A 22602-nucleotide genomic window follows, 5' to 3' on the forward strand; every position below is an offset into this window, starting at 1 on the left:
GTGAAGCTAGATGTCACTGAAGTGTTACTGCTCCCCACAACCTCATCCTCCCCCAGCTCCTGGTCCCCGAGGAGCAGGGCTGTGGAATACAGGGAGATAGACCAGGAGTCCATAAAATGGAGAGACTACAGTGATGGGGAGTCAGAGAGCAGTACCAGGAGCTCCCTCAGCATGTTTGGGTCCTGCCTTGCATCTCTGGGAGGCCCAAGAAGATCTCATGCTACAATGACCCAGCTGGCCTGCAGCTCCCCTAGGGTCCCACACAGGGATCCCCAGACCTTCCACCCCATGGCCACATCCAACTTAGGTGCTGAGGGCCCTGGTACCCAGTGGCGTGCCCATAACCCCATGCCCCAGGTTCACAGTCCTGCCTGGCAGCAATTGAAGCTGCATGGAGGAGTTTCAAATAGGCCATGGGGCACAGACATGTGTATGCACATTCCCCTCCATGTCTGCTTGCAGTTATTCGTACACGTGGCTTTGCACAAGCAGCCCTGCCCTCACACATGCACACACATTCACCCACATGGGCACCCATCCACTTACCCCCCTGTGCATCTGCTCACCTACATGTGCACACGTTTGCATGCAGTCACCTGTGAGCACCAGGTGCATGTGCTTGCAGACCCCCATGCATCCGCGTGCTCACACTCGGCCGCGTGTACTTGAACACTCCCACAGGTGCACACAGATTGTCCCTGGTGAGTGCTCACTGGCAGTCACACACCCCTCCGTGCACACGTGCTCACCCCCACGTGCACGGGCTCACACCATCCTCCGCTCCCGTTTCCATGCCAACATGTGTGCACACACACTCCGACGCGCCCACATGCAGTGCCAGTGCACGGCCATGCCTGCAGCCGTGTGCAGTCACACGCAGCAGCAGCCGCCCGTGTCCATGTGCTCACACCCGCGCTGCTGCACCCGCGCACACTCACACGCGCGCTCACACAAACGCACGCCCTCACACGTGTGTGCACGCGCGTGCCCCCGCCCCCCCGCGCTCGTGTTCTCATACGCGCTCTGGCGCCACCCAGCGGCCGGTGCTGTCCCTGCACCGAGACCCCTGACCGGTCCGGTCTCGGAGGGTACGGGGCGCTGGCGGGCGGGGCCGTGTCACAGGAACAAGGGGCAGACCGCGCTCCGTGGTACCCTGGGGAAAGCATGTGGCCAGCAAGGGGATGGTGGCCGTGCACACTCGCACCCTTTTGCCGGGAACCAGGACACCCCGGAAGGGGCTCAACAGCAGCATCCCCACACTGCTTCTCTGGGCCCTGCCTCCCCTCTCAGGGCCACCCTCTCCTCGGTGCGGGGCAGCAGTGCCGTGGTTGTGACTGACAGGGACAATGCTACAACCACCACCCAGGAGCTGTGTCCCTGGGGAGGGGTCCAGGCACTGCCCCTTGTCCCTACCCAGCCTGGTTGAGCTGGATATGGAAACTCCCTTCTTGTCATGGATACACTTCAAGTGCCTACAGTGCCATATGGGAATTTAGGTCCCAAGAGATTGCCAGGGCTTTGGCATCACACCCCCATCCCCTATCCCCATGGCAGGCACCTACCAGCCCTGGTGCCACTGGATGAGGGCACAGGGACAAACCACACAAGACACAGCTTGGACAATCGTGCAGCCACTGCTGCTCCTTTAGTGTGAGAGGCACAACGGCAAGGCACGGGCACAGGCATGACAAACTGCCCCAGCACAGTGACAGGCTGAGGGCGGCCAGTCAGCTCACAGTGGGTGCAGTGTTTGGTCCTAGAGTATCCTTGTGCAGTGGAGGCCTGGTGGCAGCTGAGATTACACAGAACACCCTGCTCCTGCCAGGCACCACTGCAGGGTAGGGATGGGAAGGTGTGGGGTGTAGTGTTCAACAGGCTGAGGGTGGCACATCGGGTGAGCAGCCACACTGGGGAGAGTGCTGCAGTGCTGAGTAAGCAGGTATGGGTGCTGCCTGCACCCTGGGGCTGGGCTGTCCAACTGTGGCCACCTCCAAAGCGTTTGGGGCCCACCCCACCTCCCCAGAATACTTGCCTGCACCACCTCAGGCTGCTACAGGTTGCACGAAACCCCTGTGCAAAATCAACATCAAGGCACCTGTGTATTCCATGACAGACACACAGAGGCAGAGCAGGGAGGCTGACCCAAGGGGAAGTCTAAGTGCTACTTGGGGTTGCTGCAGCACAGAGGAAGGGGTCAGATACCCCATTCCATGCTTAGTGTGCTTTTTCCTCTATTAATCCCTCCTTGTGATGGGGTAGAGCCTAGAGGCAAGGGCTGGATGAGACTGGGTGGTCCCCCTGTCCACAGCACTAGTGGCAGGGGGTACCCACAGCTCCCAGTCTACTGATCCCAGCACATCACTTGGCAGGGCACCATTCCAGAGGCATCCGTTACAATGTCCCCAGGAGTGCACAGCACCCACCTTGGCCCCCCATGAAGCCTCTAGCCAGCAGGGAGTGGGTTAAGGACCCGCTGGCCAGGGCCATTGTTTTGGACACAATGGAGAGGAACAGGATGCAGGGGGCTGAAATTCCTCTAGCTCCCATGGGCTGAAATTCCTCCAACTCCTATGGACAGACGGACAGAGTTGGACAAACAGACTTGACAGAAGGTGAGGATGGTTTAACCCTTCCACACACTGTGTGGAGTTGCCCTGGGGCAGCCAGGGGGATGTTGAAGGCACATGGTGCAGCACCAGCTGTGGGACAGGCACGGCTGTCTAGGAAAATGTGCTGGGACCCCTGTAGGCACAGAAAGATCAGGGAGGGGGGTGGGGGGTGGCAGGATCTGTCCATCTGGTCCCACTGCACTACAGGGTGCTGGGTAGCTGTAGAACTCAGGACAGCTCTGTGGCATGACCCCTTGTGCCAGTCTCTGGACTAGGCACACCTTCTCCTCTGCTTGGTAAACTGGAAAATAAATAAAAGGCAGGACAGACGGACAGACACAGGGAGAGTCCCTGAGAGGCCACATCCGCTTTGGCAGCAAGCTGGGGTCATGGCCAGGGTCCTGGGACAGGCTGGGCAAGGGGCTAGCAACCCTTAGGGACCTGGCCGAGGCTCTCGCGCAGGCAACGGAGCTGCTCTTGGCCCAGCTTGATCTTCTCCTCCAGCTCCCGCTGCTCAGTGATGAGGGCTGACTTCATCTTGACGAAGTGCCGGTAGTCCTGCAGGTGCTCAGCGGGCAGGTACCGTGCCACCATGGCACCCACCGCCTCCTCCCGCCGCCCCACGTGCTCCTTCAGTTCTTTGGCGTCCTCTAGCTGTGCCACCAGCAGCCGCTGTTTCTCCCGCAGGGCCACCTGGAGGCGAGATGGGCAGCATTAATGGCAGGTCTTGCACCGCACTGGCCCACAGGTGTCCCTCTGCCCTGTGCCCACCTTGTCCTCCGCAGGTGCATGTGGCCCCAGGCTGCTCAGGGCAGTCTCCACCCGGGCCAAGCGCCCCGAGAGGGAGAGCAGGAGGTTGACCACCTTGTCCAGGTCACCCACGAAGAGGCGGTACTTGTCGAACTCCCCTGGGGTGCAAAGGGCTTGCAGACGGGCAGCCACATCCTCGCCCAGTGCCCCGTTGGCGCTGATGTCCTCCTGCAGCCCCCGCTGTGCCTCCTGCAGCACTGCCAGCTTCCGGCTCAGGCTCTCAATCAGCTGCAGCTGCCAGTGGGAGAGGGTCAGAGTGACTGGGACCACCCCATGTTGAGAACAGGGGACTTGCACATAGGTGCAGGGATGCCACACAGCACTGGGTCCCACAAGCATCTGGTGATGTCCCTAGTCCCCATGAGCAACTAGCAATGCCCCTGGTCCCTGCCAGCATCTGGCGGCATCTCTGACCCAGCAAGCATAGAACAATGTCCCATTCCAGTGAACAATGATGACCTACCTCAGTATCTGTGAGCATGCAGGAACGTCCCAGCCCCTGCAAGGACCCAACTATGCCCCGATCCCTATAAGTATCTGGTGATATTCCCACCTCATGCAAGCACCTGACAATGCCCCTGGTCCCTGCAGGCATCTGTCAATTTCCTAGCCCCTGTGAGTACCCAGCAAGTCCCAGGTCCCCATGAGCATGAGCAATGCCTCTAGTTTCTGCAAGCAACCAGTGATGCTCTGGTCCCTGTGACCATCCGCCAATGCTCCTGGTCCCATGGGCACCTGGTGATGACAGTGGGGAACCCTGAGGGCATCATTCCCAGTAGTGCTCACTTTACCTTCTTTTCCACCAGCTCACGGTCTGCCTCCTCATCCTCATCCTCTGAGCTCCCCTCCACCACCTCCGGCAGCTCCTTCACCTTGCCAAGTGGCTCGGCTTTGCCTGCTGCTGCGCTGTAGTATGCTGGGTAGGAGGTGGAGCTGCCAGTGCTTGTGGGGGGTGGTGAGATGGGCTCAAAACCCTGCCTGTGGGAACAGGGGCTCAGTGCTGGGATCAGCAGGGTGCAGCCTGGCCTCAGCACAATGCCTGATACTGCATCAGCCCTACCTGTCCTGTGCCAGGTTCTCCAGGCGCCAGTCCTGCTGGAAGCACTCCCGCCAGGCCTGCCGCTCACCCATCACCTCAGTGGTGGGGCCAAGGGAGGTCGAGGGGGCCAAGATGCCAGCCAGGGACTGGTCCCTGCCCACCACATCCCACAGCAGCTCCTCTGAGTCCACACGTCGGGGATGGGACTGGCCACCCTGGCAGCTCAACCCCTCGGCTGCACCAAGACTGGGCTTGGGTGCCTCTGGGGTGGTGGGGCCAGGGCCACCACGCAGGGGCAGGGAGCACTCACCCACCCTGCGGGGACTGACCCAGCCCTTCTCCTGGTTCCGGCTGAGCCTTTGGGGCTGCTCCTCCATCTCCCAGGGGTGCTTCACCTTCGTCCGCTCCTCCCCAGTCCCCATCGCCCTGTAAACACCCACCCAGGGAGACCCAAGTCAGCTCCCCAGCCTGCCTGTGGAGGATGGGAACACACATGGCCATGTCCACCCCATGTAAAGAGGTCAGGGACATCTCCCCCACCCCAAGAAAACCCCACAGTCTATCCCAAGGGGTGGATAAGGATGCTCTAATGTAGAGTTCAAAGGGCCACAATGCCCCAAAAGTCATCCTGTGTCCTGATTGTGCCCGCAGCCCCACTCCCATTCCCATGCCATGACAGCACTTGCCTGCAAATCTCAGTGCTACCAGCATCAGGCTCGGGTGTCCTGTGGAGTGATCCGGGGGGCTCAGGTCGGGGCCAGGCACCTGGTAGGGCATGAGGGCGAGCAGCATGCCCCCGGGACCAGCCTCCCTGCTCCCCAGTAAGGCTCTGCGACCGCTCACGCACAGCCTCAGCGATGCCACGGGACGGCACTGGTGTGGCGGTGAAGGCAGAGACATTCCCGGAACCATCTGGCAGGCGCTGGGACATCCGGCGCTGTCTGTACTTCTCCCAGTTGGGAGGTGGTGGGCGGGGAGGTGGAGGGCCTTTCTTTTTAGGGACGCCAGGAGGGTCCAGCTTGGCATGTGTAAGATCCCTTCGGCTGCGGCCCCTAGGGCTGGCAGGCTCCAGGTTGAGGTGGCTCTCGGAAAAGGCTCTGCCCCGCAGCGGGCGGTTCAAGGGCTCCGGGGGGCTCTCAGGGGAGCGGACCACACGGTCGCCATCCCATGACAGGTCATGCGTTGATGTAGCCCGGTAGCAAGGTGGCCACTCCGTCTCAGCACTCTCAAAGCAGGGGTGGAAAGGGCCAAGCCTTGGGAAGCCCAACTGGTAGTGGGAGAGCTCACTGAGGAGAGAAGAGGGTACCCACCCCCTAAGACAGTCATTCCCAGTAGCTCATACCCACCCCAGCCTCAATTTCTCCAGACGGAGTCACACCCAGTCCCTCTGGTGGAGGGAGCTCAGGCTGTCCTGGTACCCCAACACTGGGCAGAGCCCACTGGAGATGTCACTCCCACCCCCCACCATGGGCACCTCCTTGCACTCCCAGGCCCTGCTTGTCCAGGCTGCTATGTGCCTTCACTTTACAGGCCCTGGCACAGCTGTGGCATTAAGGAAGGCACTTTGTACATTGCCAACCAAAATCACAGCATGATCACACCTCACCTCATGGTAGACAACCTTGCCAACTGGCATGCACATCCTGACACCTGGTGTGGGCTCACCTGACTGACTGACTGGCTTTCCTGGTTATTGCTGGTGGTTCCCACTCATCCAGAGGAAATTCCTGTGTGAAGGAAGGAAAGGGAGCGTGAAAATGAGGTCAGCATCCCCTTCCTCGCACCCCCCAACCTATCCCTGTCCAGGAACAGTAAGCATGCAGGGGGTCAGTACCCCACACCCCAGACCATGGTTATGCTCCAGAGGTGTGGGGTGGTGCCAGCGGTCTCACTCACCGAGGTGAAAGCTCTCCGGGGGGGCCAGGCATCACTCTCCTCCCGCCCAGGGCGAGGGGCTGGGCAGCAGCATTCAGGGCAGCGCGCCCAGGGCTGGGGGTAGCACCGGCAGGTGTGGCCACGGGGCAGCGGCAGGGGGCACGGGTCCCCCCCGCAGTAGTGGCAGGATTCAGGGCGCAGGGGAACGCCGTAGGGATAGGAGAAGCCTCGCAGGTACTCCAGCTCCCCTGGCCTTCCCAGCGGCTTGTAGCAGGGGGGCTGCTCCCGGCAGCACTCGGTGTAGGGGCCGGCAGAGCCAGGACGGCTGGGTGAGTTGGGGCTGTAGGGCTGGTCCACAGAGAGGCGGCGGGAGTCCCGGCGCTCGGGGCCGGGGGCCTGGAAAGCAGCGGGATCAGCTGCCGGGGGCTTGCCGTGCCGGGGCGGCGGTGGCCGGCTGCTTTCCTCGAAGAACCGGCGGCGGTCGGCGAAGGGCAGGAGCACAGCCTCATCACTGCCCCGCGGCGGGGAGCCGCGGGCCACCGGCCCCTGCCCGTAGCCCCCCAGCTCGCTGGGGCTGGGCGAGCGCTGCGGCTGCAGCTTGCGCTCCGGGGACCAACGCCAGCGGCCCCGGCCTGTCGGCGCCGCCTGCTCGGGGGAGGGAGGCCCTTTGGGGGCTGGCAGCGGGTCGGGAGTGGAGATGCCCCGATCTCCAGAGTGGCCAGCGTTCCTGCCAGCCTCGCTCGGCACGGGGCTGAGACGCTCAGTCGGGGCAGGGGGGCCCTCCATCGGCACGCTGATTTCAGGGGGCTCTTCGGCCTCCTCCACTGGCTCCTCACCCGGTGGTGGGGCGCCGGGTCCCCGGCTCTTCTGCAGCTGAGCCTTGCGCCGCTGGATCTCATTGCGCAGGCTGGTGGCAAAGCGGTCGCTGCGGCGGCGCATCTGAGCAGAGCGGTGGGGAGGGCCACCAGCCCGGCGGCCCCCTGCCCGGCTCTCCTCCTCCGCTGGACCCTCGGTGGCCTGTGCTGGGCTGGCCACCCGGGTGTCCTGCCCACAGGCTCGCTGTGGCTCAGGGCAGCAGCGGCAGCACGGCTCTGGGCAGAGCTGGGAGTCTTGGGTGGCCCCTACAGCCCCTGGCCGGCTGCCCTCAGGATGCAGTGGGGAGAGGGTCCAGTGGTGCCCATCAGGGGCCGGTGAGGCTCTCCCACTGCTGGTGCCCACCTGGAGGGAGCGAAGCTGGGATGCCAGCAGCTGCTCAGGAGCACTGTGCCGGTGTGGTGTATGGCCCTTGAGGGAGGACAACAGTGGGTTGTCCCCTACTGCTGCTGCATCCGGTACTCTGTGCACACTACTATCCAGGTGCAGCTGGTTGCCAGGATCTGTGCTCTCCACCAGGAGAGGCTCAGCCAAGCACCTCTCTGAGTGGGAACTCAGCATGTAATACTGGTCAGCAGAGAGATGATCCTTCATGGGGTATGGTGCCGGTGTCCTCCCACCCGTCACCTCTGCCTCCCTGTCCCGCTGGCAGAGGAAGGTATCAGAGATCCACCGGCCCTTAGCATGCAGCATGTCCACTGACACTGATGCCCGACGCCTGTCCCCTCCACCAACTGGGGCTGCCCGCAGGCTATCCCTCCTGATAGGGGGTTGGGGGGGAACAGGTGCCCGCCAGGCCTCGGGGTGCCGGCTGGCAGGCAGCTCAGCTCCCGTGGTCAGGTAGCGCCCATCGGGGGGCTTGCAGGGACCTTGGAGGCTGGAGTCAACAGATGTGGCCTCCTCAGGGCGGAGGGGGAGGGCGCAGTCAGAAGCAATGGAGCTGGCAGAGAAGGAGCTGTAGGCTGAGTCCCGCTTGCTGTGGTACATGCCCTGGTCAATGGGTGAGGGGTCCCCTTCATAGTAGGCCTGGCTGGGCTGGTCCAGGCTCTCCATGCTCCCGATGGAGCTGCTCCGGTCAGTGCTGCAGTGCCGGGACAGCAGGTTCCACTGCAGGGACAGCTCGCTGCCATGCGGCCCCACACCAGTGTCAGGGGTGCCTGCTACCCCACCTCGAGCTCCCTGCCAGCCCCCCTCATGGGCACAAGATGCCAAGAGCCAACACCTCCCCACCAAACATGGTTCCCCCAGGATAGAGTGGCACAGGCCAGTAGAGCCCCAACTGCCCTTCACCCCCAGGTTTGGGGGCAGCACCAAGGCTGCCCTAGTGCTAGCAGGAAGAATGGGCACAAGGACACAGGGTGTGTGTGGCTCCAGCCACCCGGGCCCTGCCTGCTCCAGCGGGGGGGGCACTGGGACTGAGCAGCTCCTGGCTGACTGCAGTGGAGCCACCGCCCCTTCCTGCCGGGAACTGGGAGTAAACAGGCAGGGGAAAGGGCAGCACAGCAGCAGGACATGAGGGGATGTCTGACAGCAGTGTGGGGCAAGCAAATGATCACCCACTCCACAAGCCCTTGCCCCAACCCAAGAGGGTGCCCATTCTGCCCCTCCCCTTGAATAGTCCAATGAGTATCCCAGGGGTAGGTTGGGGGTCTTACCTGACATCACATCCCGAGGGCCAGGAAAAGCTGAAGGCATCAGTGGGGCAGTGCATGGTGGGGGCGTCGGGGCGGCTTTCGGCAAGCTTGGCCATGTGCCAGGAATGGGGCCGGAGGACGGGCACACTCCTCCTGCCAAGAGCAACAGCGGGAGAGGACAAGAATGGGGAGGAAGCCAGGCCAAGGAACCGGGGCTGAAGTCACTTCCTTCGGGGCTTCCTGTCCCCCTTAGGCCAGTGCCTGCTCAAGGGGCATGGCAGCAAGGAGAGCCCAGTTCTACCACCCCCAGCACTGGGCAGGGGGATCTCACAGTTCCCCCTCACTGCTGAGGCTCCCCTGCTTGTAATGTCCTAACTGCAAGCATCAATAGGGGATAAGGGATGTGGTCTCAGTGCAAATGATGGGCAATGTCCCAGCAGGATGAGGGACCCTGCCAGGACTGCATGGGCTCTGCAAGCACACCAGGAGACCCTGGGGGCACATCTGTGTCCCCACTCTAAGCCTAATCTTTCTTTCTTGTTCTTTGGTCCTTTAGCATCTGCAGCAAGCACCAAAGGGGTTTGGAATCAGACCCTATCATACACCCTGTTCAGCACAGCTCTGAGGGTCTCCAGACACCCCCTCCAAGTGCATGCAGGCAGCAATGTTCAGTGCCATGGCACAAACACTGCAGGGTGGCAAATACCACCTTTTGTAACCCCCATGTGCCCAGTGCTGCCCCAGCATCTGTCAGGTTGGCAGAAACAAGCTGTGTGGTCAGCACAGGGATCCCTCCCCACCCAGAGCCCCAAACTCACCATGGATGATGCTGAGCCCCAGCACTGCCCCGTGGCACCCCCTGCCCTGTACACAATGTCCTGCACTGCCCCAGCCCCTGGCTGTTGTTGGAGCTGGAGTCCAGTCGGGTTGCAGCCAGGGAATGGATGCAGGTCAGGAAGGGGGACACGACTACAGAGCCTGGCCCTGCCTCTCCTTCCTTCCCCAGGCAGGCAGCAAGCAGGCAGGCAGCAGGCAGGAAGGGAGAGGAGCGGTCACACTAGAGAATACCGCCCAGCAAGGGGGTGGCGAGCCTGCTGCACTGCCCCAGCTCTGCAGGCAGCACTCTGGGCTGGGGAATCCCCACCCACCATAGGGTACTAGCAGCCATAGTGGGGCTGCCCCCTTCCCAGTCCCAGCATGGGGCACCTCCAGGTTGGAAACAATGGCAGCACCAGGCTCCCACCAGGACCTGGGCAGGTGATGCCCCCCAGTCTTGCCGCCACTACCCCTCCTGCTTCCCCCCACCTGTAGTGATGCCAACCTGCGGACGATCATCTTCAGGGTGCGGTAGGAGCCCTTGATGAGGATCAGGGCCTCCTGGCGGGACCCGTACAGTGGTGTCCCACTGATGTTCACCAGCTCATCACCTGGCTGCAGCCGCCGGGACAGCGCAGCCTTGCCCCCGTCCTCCACCTGGGCAAGAGAGAGGGGTGTCAGGAGTAAACTGCCCCCCAGAACACACCCTGGAGTGCACCGGGGAGAAACAGGCTTTGGAAAAGGGGTGCACTGCAGAGGGATCTGTGGCACTGGGCTCCCCACTCTGCCCTGGTCACATGAATTTCTGAGCAAAGAAAGGGCATCAGGGAGGGGGGAGAAGAAAAATGTCCCATCCCAGCAGATTCCCCTGCGGGCGCGGGCAACACAAGGGCCCTTTGTCTGGCGTGGATGCCAGCCCCCCGCTACTGCTCCCAGCCTCACGTCAGCCCTGCCCAGACACCCACGGTTATTTTGATGCCCAAAGGATGCCATTACACCATCTGCACCAGAGAAACAGCAGGGGAAGTGGCAAGCTGTGCCTGGCCCTGGCATGTGCCTACCCCATCCTGCCACCCACAGCCAAAATGAGCCTGGTACCTGGCACCAGCATGGCTTGGTGGACACCATGGAGAAGCCCCAGTCTGTCCCCTTTGCTCCAGCAGGTAGGTGCAGCGCGGGCAGCCTTGGGATAAGTAGTGCCCAGCCAGGGCAGGCAGACCACCCAGTGCTGCCAATGATTTCTGCCCATCATGCTGTTCTCAGTGACTGGGGATTGCCATGTCCAGCTCCTCACAATGCAGGAGGGCATCCATGGCTCCTCAGCAGGCTGGCCCTTGGGCACCCCTTCCTAGCCCTGTTGCTGGGCAGGGCTCAAGGGGCATTCTGCTGCCCATGGAAGACATGGCACCTGGGAAGCCAGGCATGGACAGCCAGGTCTCCTTCCCAGCCCAGCACTGCTGTATGGTTCTGCTGGCATGGCTGTGCTGTGTCCCACAGCTCTCCCATTTCTTCAGGAACCTGGGGATTGCAGTGCCATGCCCAGGCTGGGCATAGCTGCCCAGGAGTCCGCCATGGGGCTGCCTTCCTCAAATGGGGCCCCAGCTGCCTTCAAGGGCTCCCAGTCCCACAGTGCACTTGCTACAGCGCCTAGGTTTAACCCTTGCCATGCTGCTGCTTACCACCGGGCAGCTTTGGCAGAGCAGGCGGGCAAGGCAGGCTGCACCTTCACCCTAGTCCTCTGCCCAGCCACATGCCCCACCATGTGCTGCCTGCCACAGCCAAGGGACTGAGTCAGCAGTGATGGGTGTACCTCTTCCCCCCAGTACAGGACACAGCCAGGGCTGCACCCATGTCTGGGCCACCACATGCTCCAGGATGGACACGGCTCAGCCCTGGCATTGCTCACCAGGAGCTAAATCTGGCACAAACAGCCCCTTGTTCTGCCTTCACTACCAATGAACTCAGCACTGGCAGCCCTGCCTGGACCGGCCAGCCCTGAGCACTTCCCCAACACTACCCATGGTGTTAACTCCGGGTCCCAATGGTGGGCACCAGCTGCCTCACATGAGTATTTGCCTGCCCTCAGAGAGATTTGTCTTACAAAGTGTCCAAGCTGTGCTCATCTTGCTCCACCTCTTGCAAACCTCTCTTCTTGCCCCGCACAGGCACACGGGTCCTGTGTCAGGGTGTGCTCAGCAGTTCCATGGAGGACTTGGCGCCCACAACAGCCCCCAAACAAGGGAGTCTGCCACAGGAAGAGATCCCACCCGGAGGGGGCTCAGAGGCCAAACTGCCTCTTCCAGCAAAAGGACCCCCCTCCTCTTTCCGGCCAGGGCCCCTCCGCGCCGCAAGCGGGGCTGCCCCCTCCCCGCACGGCCAGGCATGCACACACCTCGCTGGCCGCGGCGGCGGAGCGGACGCCCCGGGGGACCCTCCCCTGAATGCACAGAGCGCTGAACAAGCCCCCTTTGTCTGCCGAGCACACGCGGCGGCCGCCCGGCCGGGGGAGCGCGGGGCCCGGCACCCCCGGCCCACAAGGACACCCCCTCCCCATTCTCAGCAGCGGTGGGGAACATCCCCTGCTCCCTCCCGCAAGTCAGCGGAGGCACCGGGACCCACCGGTCCGAGGCCCGGCAGCGAGGCGGGGGGCGAGGAGCAGTTCCCCCGGCCCACGGCAGGGCCCCGGCTCCCGCCCGCCGGCGGTGGCACTCCTGGGGCGCAGGGCAGGGATCAGAGCCACTTTTCCAGCTCCCCCAGCCAGACCACGCTGCCCGCGCCCCGGCGCAGGGCGTGGAGGCCCCGGGGGGCAGCCAGCCCGGCTTGGGGCAGGGACGCAGCCCGGGGCCGCGACACAGCCCGGCCCGCCAGCTCCCCAGCCCCGGCGGGACGGTGGCACTAGGCGGGCAGGCAGCCAAGCCGCCCGGTGACAGGGGCTCAGCCGCGCTCCGCGGGGACACAGAGTGCCGGGGCATCTCCGGCTGCTGCACGGCTCCTAGCGGGTTTCGCGGGAGGGCGATGCCTCGACCGGGCCGCGGGAATTGGTGACCACTGCGTGGAGGGACATCGCGGCCGTGGGGCCGCACCCTCTCCGTTCCCGGCTGCCGGAGGGACACGGATTCCGGGCCCTGTAGCCGCCCCACCCGCCACCGCACCCCAACACCACCCCCGTGGGACGCGGCGGACTCCGGTCCCCCCGACCGTGGCCCCCAACGTCCCCGCAGAGCCAGGCCCCGGGAGTACCCACGAGTGGGCACACGAAGGGGAGGAAGGGGCTTTTACCCGCCTCGGGCTGTGCCCCGCGGGACTGGACGGGGGAAACGCGGGGGGGAGACGCGGCACCCTCCCCGCCGCCAGCCCAACGGATGTGCCAGAGGAATTTCTTCCTGCCGCCGAGCCTGGGCTGTCCCTCCGCCCCCTCGGCCCCCACGGCCCCCGCTCCCACTCATCCCCGCGGCTCGGGGTGGTGGGTCGCGGGGGGCCGTGGGTGCGGTGACGGCCACGGCTCCGCCCCGTCGCGCCGCACCGGGACAGGCGACCCCGCTCCCCGCGCCGCCGCGCCCCGAGTGTCCTCGTACCCCCGCCCGCGCCCCGCCACGGGGCAGAGGCCCCTCGCGGGAAGACGCCACCGGGGCCCACGCGAGACCGCGCCAGGCGGCGCCTACCTTGGAGACGATGAGGGGCTCTCCATGCTCCAGCCCGCCGCGCAGCGTGAAGCCCCAGGGCGCGCCCCCCTGCAGCTGCACATGCACGTATTGGGGGGCGCCGGGCCGGCCCCCGCCGCGCTCCATGGCCACTACTATCCCATTCCGCCCGGCCGGCCCGGCCCGGCCCCGCACCGCGGAGGAAGTGACACCCGCCCGCCCGGGCTGAGCGGCGCGGGGCCGAGCAGCGGGGCGGGGCGGGGCCGCTCCGCACCGGGGTTGTTCCGCCGCCGCCAATGAGGCACAGGGGGATGGCGGCGGTCGGATCCGGACCCTACAGCTCGGCTTAGGCACGGCATGGCACAGCTCAGTTTGTCATAGCTTGGCTTGGCTCAACTAGATGCGGAATGGCACAGCTGAGCCAAGCAGTGTGGCACTGCTTGGCTCAGTCCAAGACAGCTAGGCACAGCATGCCACAGCTCGGCTCATGGCACAGCTTGGCACACAATGGCACAGACCAGCATCAAACTACTCAGCTCAGCCTGACTTGGCCCAGGGACCTGCACTGAGGTGCTTGGCTCAGCTTGGCATGGCCCAGCCATCATGGTTTGACTATGTCTAGCTGAGCCCAACATGGCATGACATGGAGGGCTGGCAAAATTCACCGTGGCACAATTTGGCTCAGCTCAGCTTGGGACGGCAGGAAAGCTGGCATGGGTTGGCTGGCCAAGCATAGCCTCAGCCTGGCATGTTTCAATGCAGCTCAACTGGGTTGGCATGTTATGTCCTGGCTCAACTCAGCATGGCAAGGGCAGGGACCTGATCTGGTTTGGCCCCACTTGGCCTGGACTGCTTTTTCTCAATGCAGTTCAGCTTGAGTTGATATGGACAAGCAGGGAAGACATGGTTCAGCTCAGCACAGAATGGCCTGGCAGCACGACCCAGTTTTGCCCAGCACAGTATGGTGCTGCCAGGGACCAGCACCATTAGGGCCAGTTCAGCTTGGCACGGCTCAGCCCAGCCTGGTGACCAGGTGCAGCCAGCAGTTTGGCAGGGCTCACACAGGTGTGAGGGGTGCCTACTCAGGTGGCAGTGGGGCGATGAGTTAGAAGGCTCCCTGTGGCACCTCACCCTGATACCCTGGGCCCTGCTGGTCACAGGCAAACATGCACTGCTGCCTCCTGTCTGGCTTACCCACTATGGCCCCTGCCCTGTCCTGCCAGGCACCCTGAGGTGTGTGTGGCAGTGCTTCACCTCTGCCATCCCCCACTGAGCCCAGGAGGGGTTGTCGAGCCCCCTCGAGGAAACTGAGGCAGGGGAAGGAGGTAGCAGGTGGCAGCTGGGAGCGGTGGGAGCAGATCGACGCTGGTTCCCTGGGAAGCCTGGGAGTCCTGCTCCTCCCCTTCCCGCCTGGGGCCCCGACTCTTACTCATCTCCTTCCAGACAACCCAGACGGCCCGGAAAGCTCTGCCCTGCCAGCACTGCCCATGGCCCAGCTGCCTGCAGCCTGGGTGGGTGCTGCGCCACAGCCCAGGGGGTGGGCTCGGTGTGCCAGGCTGGCGAGCTACCCCAGGGGGTGCTGGAGGGTAGAACCCCTCTAGGTTTACTTGGCAGCTCTCATCCACCAACACCTGCCTTAACCCTTGCCCAGTCCTGCCAAAGTGGAGGCAGCCCAGGTCACATGCCCTGTGCTGGAGCCCACCTAGCAGCAATGCATGGCCACCTGACCTGACTCTCCTGCTCTCCCCCCCTTCCATGCCACCCCCTCATTGCCAGCTCCTGCCATGCCTGGACTTTTCCCAGCCTCCAGTGGGCTCAGTTGCCCCTGTGCCCTTTCCCAAATAAGTAACCAGGGCTGCCCAGCCAGGCGTGAGGGCTCTGCACCCTGGCTTGTCACATGGCCTCACACCCCATTAAGCACCACAACCCCACCTTGCCTCAGCACCCCCAACGTGGCCCTCCCAGCCTTAACTGCTCTGCCTGGCTGGCACTGGGAAGTACCCAGGACAAGGCAGGCACCAACACACCTCAGTGGTTCTCAAACAGAGTGCCCAGCCTCTCGGCACCTTCCATCCTGACATGAGAGTAACTGTGTCCTTTGGGGCTGGGCACCACGCCAGGTGCTCTGCTGGGGGCATGGGCCACCGCTGCCCACACCTCACTCCGTGGTGCAACCATGGAGCTTGCCTCAGGCAAGGGCCACAGAGAGGCATCAGGGCTAGGAAGAAACATCCCATGTAAAGGCAATGCCTCAAATGACCCATGCCAGCAAGAGGGTGGGAATCACCATCATAGCCCCTTGGCCTTGTGTGGGTGCTGACAGAAGGATCTTGAAGCTTGAACAGCCAAACCTGGGATGCAAATGTATGGTGATGCATGGTGATGCCTGCAGGGTTGGTACCAGCAGTTGATCTGCCCATTCTGAGTGTCACTGGGATCTGGGTTGTTTTGCCCACCCATGTGCCTCAGTGTCATGGTGAGCTGAAGGGGCTCACCACAGCACACCACTGCACTCCAAACCCCAGCTCTTCCCCTGGGACCTTGGGGCTCCTGGCCCTTTAAACCCTAATTGGGGCCATGCCTTTAAAATGGGCCCTGGAGGCCAGGACCTCTCACTCTGCAGGAGGAGGCTGACCAGGAGCAGGTGGGCTGAGAGAGCTGGTCCTCCCCACACACCCCTACCTCACCCCAGCCTCTACTTTCACCCAACTCCCTTGACCTGGTACTTTTACAGCCTCTGTAGCTAGGCTTCTATCAGGCTGGCTGTGCCCCTGGTCTGGGTTTTAGTCTGGAATTTGCACCCCTTTTGTCATACAGAGCCCCCCCTACACCTTTTTGTTCCTCTGTGAAACTGAAGCAGCTGGCATGGTTTCCCTGGCTTGATAGCAGCTGGCAGCACCTTAAGGTTCCCTTTTGCTGGTGCTTGTGACCAACTCTGCCTCTCCAGGGGGGAGAAGCATGACTGCAGGCTTCCCCTAATCCTGCTGCTGGCCAGCCCCACCTTACCAGGCTCACTGTTTCCCCTTTTCCCCCACCTATCATGGCTTTGTTCCATCCCTTCACCAGCCTCCTCCTCCTCCTCCTCCTCCTTGCTGTGCCTCTCTCTGGGGCTACAAACCAGTCCCTGCTGCTCCCTGGCTCGCTGCCTGCTGTCCCCCCCCTGCCCCTCCTGCAGGCCCTGCAAGTGCGGGCACCAGGCAGCCGGGGCTGGCAACTGGGGCCAGCAAGCAGACAGCCCCTGCGCTACATGCTGGATCTGTACCGACGTGCTGCTGACCGTGAAGGGCGACCACGCCATGGCCGCAACCTGGGCACCAACACTGTCCGCCTGGTCCAGGCCAGTTCCCACGGTGGTCTACCCTGGGCAGGTAAGGAGCAGGTGGGCACCAAGGGCAGTAGGGGACCTTAGTAGAGTCAGCAGGGAGGGCTTTGAGCCCTGGTCTCTGCCTGCCTCCTACCCTCTTTAGAATGTCCCAGGGCTGGCATGTCCTGTGCCCTCCAGGGCAGCCCTTGGCTATGGAGTTCCCCTTGGCAGGAGAGCCAGGCTCCCAGGCACATGGGGCGAGATAAGCAAGTGCATTGCTGGCCCCATGTGCCCCTCTCCCCTTCCCATCCTGCTTGATGCAGTGCCAGGCTAATGATGTTAGTCCAGAGGATGAGAATTGTCCCAGCCATTCTTTGCCCTTCATCCTTCCAGCAAGGTGCAGCACATGGCTGCTGTTGGAGGCTCCTGCCTCGTGCTGTGGCAACTGGTTGTAGTGGGCTTTGAGGGTGGTGATTTCGTGGGCTCCACTGTGGTGTGTGTAGCTGTAGCACCCCGGGAGAAGGCTGTACTGGTGTGGTGCCTGCTGCACAGAACTAAGGGGGCACTGACCACTGCTTCCCTACAGGTCGCTGGTACGTGCAGCCCCTCACCTACCGCCTGGAGGGCCAGTCCAAGGCAGAGCACCTCCTCCGAGCCACTGTGGTCTACCTGCCCAGCCTGCCACTGGCCAGCGGTCGCCTCCTTTGTGCCCTGGAGCTGGCGGCCACCGGTGAGGCACCCGGGTTGCTGCTCAGTCCTGCTGTCCACCCCCGCCACAGTTGGGCAGAAGCAGAGGTCACCCCCTACCTGGTGCCAGGAAACGGCAGCACAGGGAGCCTAGAGCTGCGGCATGTCTGTGTGCGTGCCGGACGGGCAGGCGGTCATGATACCCCAGCGGCTCCCAGCCACCCCTTCCTCCTCCTCTACCTCAACGACACCCGGGCTGGGTTGGCACCTCCAACAGGAGAGCCGCAGAGACACCGGCGTGACACAGGGACGCTGGCCCACGATCTGCCTGGCTACCTGCGGGAGAAGGGAGGGGAGAAGAGTGACTGCTCCCTGCGCCCCTTCCCTGTCAGCTTCGCCCAGCTGGGCTGGGACCACTGGATCATTGCTCCCCACCGCTACAACCCGCGCTACTGCAAGGGTGCTTGTCCCCGCCTGCTCCGCTATGACTACCACGCACCCAATCACGCTGTAGTGCAGAGCTTCGTCCATCAGCTGGTGGATGCCAACGTGCCTCGGCCGTCCTGCGTCCCCTACCGTTACAGTCCCATCAGTGTCCTCATGATAGAGCGCGACGGCGGCATCCTCTACAAGGAGTATGAGAACATGATCGCAGAGTCCTGCACCTGCCGGTAACGCCTGCTGTCTCAGCACGTTGCCCCCAGGCTGCACCTATCCCTGCGGGACCCAGACTTTAGGGTTTGTCTTGCTCTGCCTGGGGTGGGTTCATCCCCTCTCCCTGTACGGAACTGCTTTGTGGGAAGGTTTTACAGTGGCAGTTTTATGTAAATTGTAGGTTTTTAAAGGCAGGAGCCTATGCTGGGGCAGTTGCCCCATGGCATCTGTCCTTCCTACAGCCCCACAGCTGCTGCCTGTTTTTGGGGGAGGCTTGGCCTGATGCTTCCAGAGAAAGGCTGGATCCCTGGACTGGAGCACAAAGTCCTTCAGAGGTGGTTAGGAGCCTCCTGGTGGAGCCAGGGCAGGGAGGATGAACAATCCTGCCTGTGAGATTCCTTCCTAGTTCATATGCACCCTGTCCTGTCTAGTCCCAGCTGTGGTGACATCTCACCAGGCTGGGAATTGAGCTGTGGTGTCAAAGCCCCTTCTCTCCTGCAGTTCCGCTCTGGGCGGGGCTGTGAGAACTGGAGGGACTGAAGCTGCCAGCCCTGCTCCCAGTGGTGGGGGCAAGGCAGCTGCCTGCGCAGTGCTCTGCCTACTGCTTCCTCTGCCACCCCTGTCCTTCACTTCCTTGGCTTGCTCTCTAGCAAGGCTTGGGTCTCACCCTATCCCAGGGGTTGGACCCCTGTCACAGTGTCACTCTTCCTTTTTGCACCCTTATTGTCCCATGGGACACAGGCTCTGCTGGACTCCTGGTCTGCCCCATTGCTAGAGGGGTCAGTCCTACACCAGCACCCCTGCTGCTTGGCTTTCCTCTATTTATTGCTGACTGTGTAAGTAAATAAATGAGTGGATTTTGCTAAAGACCATCTTGACCTGTTCTTGCTCTGTCTCTGGGGTGCGACTCATGCCCCAGGACAGGGTGGTGTAGACTGTGTCTACACTTTGTGCTTGCACTGGAAGGGGTGGGTGCTGCTCCTTGCTACATGGGGGTGTAAATCCCAGCTCATTCAAGCAGGAGCTGGGAGAATCACAGGATGTTAGGGGTGGGAAGGGACCTCAGGAGATCATTGAAGAGGTTCCCCTGGAGCACAGACCTGCCCTGAGACAGGAGAGACCAGATGTGGCTGCAGGCAGCTGCCTTGGTGAGGCTGGGGTTGAGAGATGCCCTACATCTCTCTATATAGGGCAGCTCCTAGAGGACTAGGGTGGGCCAGTAAGATGAGTCTCCTTGGGCTGTCTGTCAGCATGGCCAAGCCGTATGGCTACCATGGTTATTTTGGGAAGGCGTCACCAGGCAAGCCTACCTTTGTTGTGCACCATGCCCTGTGTTTACAAAGCTGGGGCAAAGCTCCCCTTCACTGAACAGTGAGGCATGGGTAGCAGCAGTAATTCTTGTCCACAGTGCTTGGTGGCACTACCACCTGTCAGCTGGGTAATGCCTCTGCATCCCCAGTGCATGAGTCTTGCTAGGATCTGATCTCTTGCTTGGTCTCCAGCCTCATCTGTTACTGGTGGTATGGGGATGTTTTAGCACTCATTCCCTCCTGTAGATGTTTGCTGTGGGGCAGGGTGCTACCAGTCCTCATCCTTCCCCTTCTTGCCAGCCCCAAGTTGTCCCCATCCTAAGTGAGGAGCTACAGAACCCCAAGCTCCTTCCTTGCCCCAAATTTGCCAAGTCTGGCTACCTCAAGCCAGGAGGCTATGACAAAAGGAATGTCTTCTGCTTTTTTTTTTTTTTTTTTTTTTTTTTTTAAGCCTGTGGTCCTGACCCCAGGGAGAAGATTTTTTTCCCTTGTCAATCATTAAGCATGTGGTGTTGACTCTCCAGGCAAATGATGATGAAAGGCATGAGAGCTGGGCATGCTTGCAGGCCTGGGCTCCACTGCATGCCAGTGCTTGGTGCTGCCCCTGGCAGGGACCCTTTGAAGCTGTTGATTGTCCAGAGATGGATAGGCACTGAGATTTGTCTGTCCCAGCCCCATGTTCTCATATACACTGTGCTGGTGGGCTCTTGTACCTGTTGACCTGGATGCCTTCCTGGGGTACCCTCAGGTGCCAAGGGCCTGCCCCAGCAGTGTAATCTCTGTGCTGGTGGTGGGGCATGCCCTGCCAAAGAGATGGAGGAGCAGCAGTTCAGGGAAAGAACTGTCGTCCCTGGCTGACCCTGGCACTCTGCCTGTGTCAGTTCTGGGGCTGCCAGGGCAGAGCTAGATGAAGAGCACAGGGGCCCTAGCCCAGCGCCCTGACCCACCTTGGGGGGTGGCTCTTCCTGAAGGTCCCAGAGCTGTGCTCATCCCTCAGGCACAGACTGATACCCCATTGTTGCCAGCCCCATGGGGACCACCAGGAGCCCTGGCTTTGGGGACATGCCCTCAATCCACGCTCTGGGGCAGAGTTCTTGCCTGTGGGACTGTTGCCTGCAGTGGGGCTGCAGTGGCCCCCTGCTCTCCTCCTCTCCCTTCCTTTGGAAGACCAGCCAGCGCATCCCTGCCCCTTCTTGCTCCGTTCCCAGCCCCTTCTTGCTCCGTTCCCAGCCCCTTTTCCTGCCCACTCAAAATCCACCCTGAGGCTTTGCTCTGTCTCTGCCAGATCCCAATTCATTCCCCTTCTGGCTGCTCACCCCTGGCGGGTACTGCCACCTTGCACACTCCATCCTCTGAAGTGGCACTGAGCAGGGAGGGGGTCAACTGCCCCAGAAGTCCTAGCAGCACTGGGGCAATAGATGTGGAGCTCACCCAACTGTGAAGCACAGCTGCTCCCTGGGCATTCTGCTGGGGGCTGCAGCTGGAGGCAGATGGTGATGCCCAGGCACTGGGTGCCCCACAGATGCCCCATGAATACCCCACAGAAGCGCTGGCAGCCCCCAGCTGGGGTGGGGGCAAGGGGCTGTCCAGCTGCGTGGGGCTGCTCAAATATTTGTGCAGGTCTGTGACCCAGGAGAAGCCCAGCAGAGGCACTGGATGGCTGGAGTCTACAGCATCATGGCATCCTCAGTCTCTGTTGTATTGGATGCAGGCCAAGGTTGCAGGGTCAGCTGGGGTCCCCATGCACCACCACCAGCCTGGCACTGCTCTCCTCCTTCCTCTTGTTTCTCTCTGGCTCCCCCCAGGTGAGTCTGGGCACAGGAGGGGGGCACCAGGTGCCAGGGGGCTCAGCACCCTCTTCCCCACCCCATCTGCCCCTCTGGGTGCTGCAGGAGCACCAGGGGGCAGGTGAACATGCAGCCCCTCGGCTGCCTCGCATGATGCCCTTCTGGAGGACGGTGGGGAGCAGACCTCTGGGTGCCCACTGCTGCCAGGGCCTCGAGTGTGTCACCAGGGCCTACAGGTAAGTGGCAAGCCCTGCCCAGCCTAACCTGTGTCCCTGGGGCCCTGCATTTCCCTCTCCACAGGGTCTGCAGCTCTGGGACCCTCCATGTATCTCAATGTCCCCAGCCATGGGGCCCCCACAAGTACCCAAACTTTATCACCCTCCTTAGTTTTGGGAGTTCTCCACCCTGGGATCCCTTCACCCCTATGCCCTTCCCTGAGCCCAGATACCTCCTGTGCACACCAGTTCTGGTGTTCCCCAGTCCCAGTGACCCCAGCCTGTGACTGAGACTCAGCAGAGCCCAGCTTTGCACCCCACCCTGGGGTGCCCCTAGTCCAGGGGCATCCCCTGTCCAGGGTCCCTGACACAGCAGTCCCAGCTGTTCTGCCCCACGGTGCTGGGCAATGTGCCCCACCACAGTACAAGTGCTGACAGTCATGGGCAACCCCAGGAAAGCCAACCCTGCACAGAGACCATGGGACACTGGGGAGCACCACACGTCCACCACTGAGGCAGGACTGCAGACAGGGCTGGGCTGGGGAAGGGCTGTGCCCCCAAAACCCCCAGGGCAATGCCATGGCTCAGCCCCTCTCAATGATCCTCACAGGCAATAAACCCACTGCTCCCTGCTTGTGTCTGGCTGCTTCCTGCCCCTGCAAAGACAGGCCTTACAGGTGCCAGGGCCACGTGCACCCAGAATGGCACAGGGTGGCACATGGCATCTGCAGGCACCTGGCTCTCGCCTCATGGGTGGTGAGTCCATCATAGCATCTGCTTAGCTCCCATCTGCCCAAACAGGTCCCCTGGGTGAGGGGTGCTGCTGTACATACGCCTGAGCTTGTGTATATGCACATGTCTGCGTGCACCTGTATGTGTCAGGCTGCATATGGCTGTGCCTGTGTGCGTGTGTGTGATTATTTGTGTGCACGGTAAGTGTGTGCGGGTGAATAGCTGTGAGTGAACAGCTGTGCTGTACAGCTCTGTCCGTATAGCTATGAGTGAATAGCTATGTCTGTGCAGCTGGGTGTGAATAGCTCTGTCTGCGTGCACGCCCAGGCCCTCCCGACTCTGCCTATGCCCGTGTGTACAGGCGTATACACACACAGCGACACAGGAGTCTGCACAGCCCCGCACTGGGACTTGTGTCTGCGTGTCCGTCCGTGGGTGCGCGGCCGTACCGTCTGTCCGCCCGCAGCGCTGTGCGACCTCCGCCCGGCAAGGGGGCGCTGCAGGGTCCGCCATGGCTGTGGGTCCTGCCCGCTCGCTAATGAGCACCCCGCGGGCCGGGGCCGCCGCCGCCGTCGGGAAGTTCGGGGCGGCGCGGACGGAGAGGCCGCTCCGGGGG

The 22602-nt window shown here is 62.3% G+C and overlaps 2 protein-coding genes across 2 annotated transcripts; one reads left to right on the forward strand and one right to left on the reverse strand.

Annotated features, from left to right (window-relative positions):
* Positions 1-1709: 1709 nt before the first annotated feature.
* SHROOM4 (shroom family member 4) lies at positions 1710-13444 on the reverse strand. The gene is given in 12 exon segments (XM_054388483.1): positions 1710-3302; positions 3381-3653; positions 4211-4397; positions 4480-4884; positions 5145-5744; positions 6124-6185; positions 6355-8287; positions 8862-8993; positions 9659-9774; positions 9777-9837; positions 10162-10313; positions 13319-13444. Coding segments are annotated over 12 exon segments (4317 nt in total). The 3' UTR covers positions 1710-3032.
* Positions 13445-16337: 2893 nt separating this feature from the next.
* BMP15 (bone morphogenetic protein 15) lies at positions 16338-17963 on the forward strand. The gene is made up of 2 exons (XM_054388571.1): positions 16338-16665; positions 17188-17963. Exons 1-2 carry the CDS (start codon positions 16338-16340, stop codon positions 17961-17963), a joined length of 1104 nt encoding a protein of 367 aa, XP_054244546.1.
* The last annotated feature ends 4639 nt before the right edge of the window (positions 17964-22602 follow it).

Source organism: Indicator indicator, chromosome 17 (assembly GCF_027791375.1).
Source record: "Indicator indicator isolate 239-I01 chromosome 17, UM_Iind_1.1, whole genome shotgun sequence".
In the NCBI taxonomy this organism is placed as follows: domain Eukaryota; kingdom Metazoa; phylum Chordata; class Aves; order Piciformes; family Indicatoridae; genus Indicator; species Indicator indicator.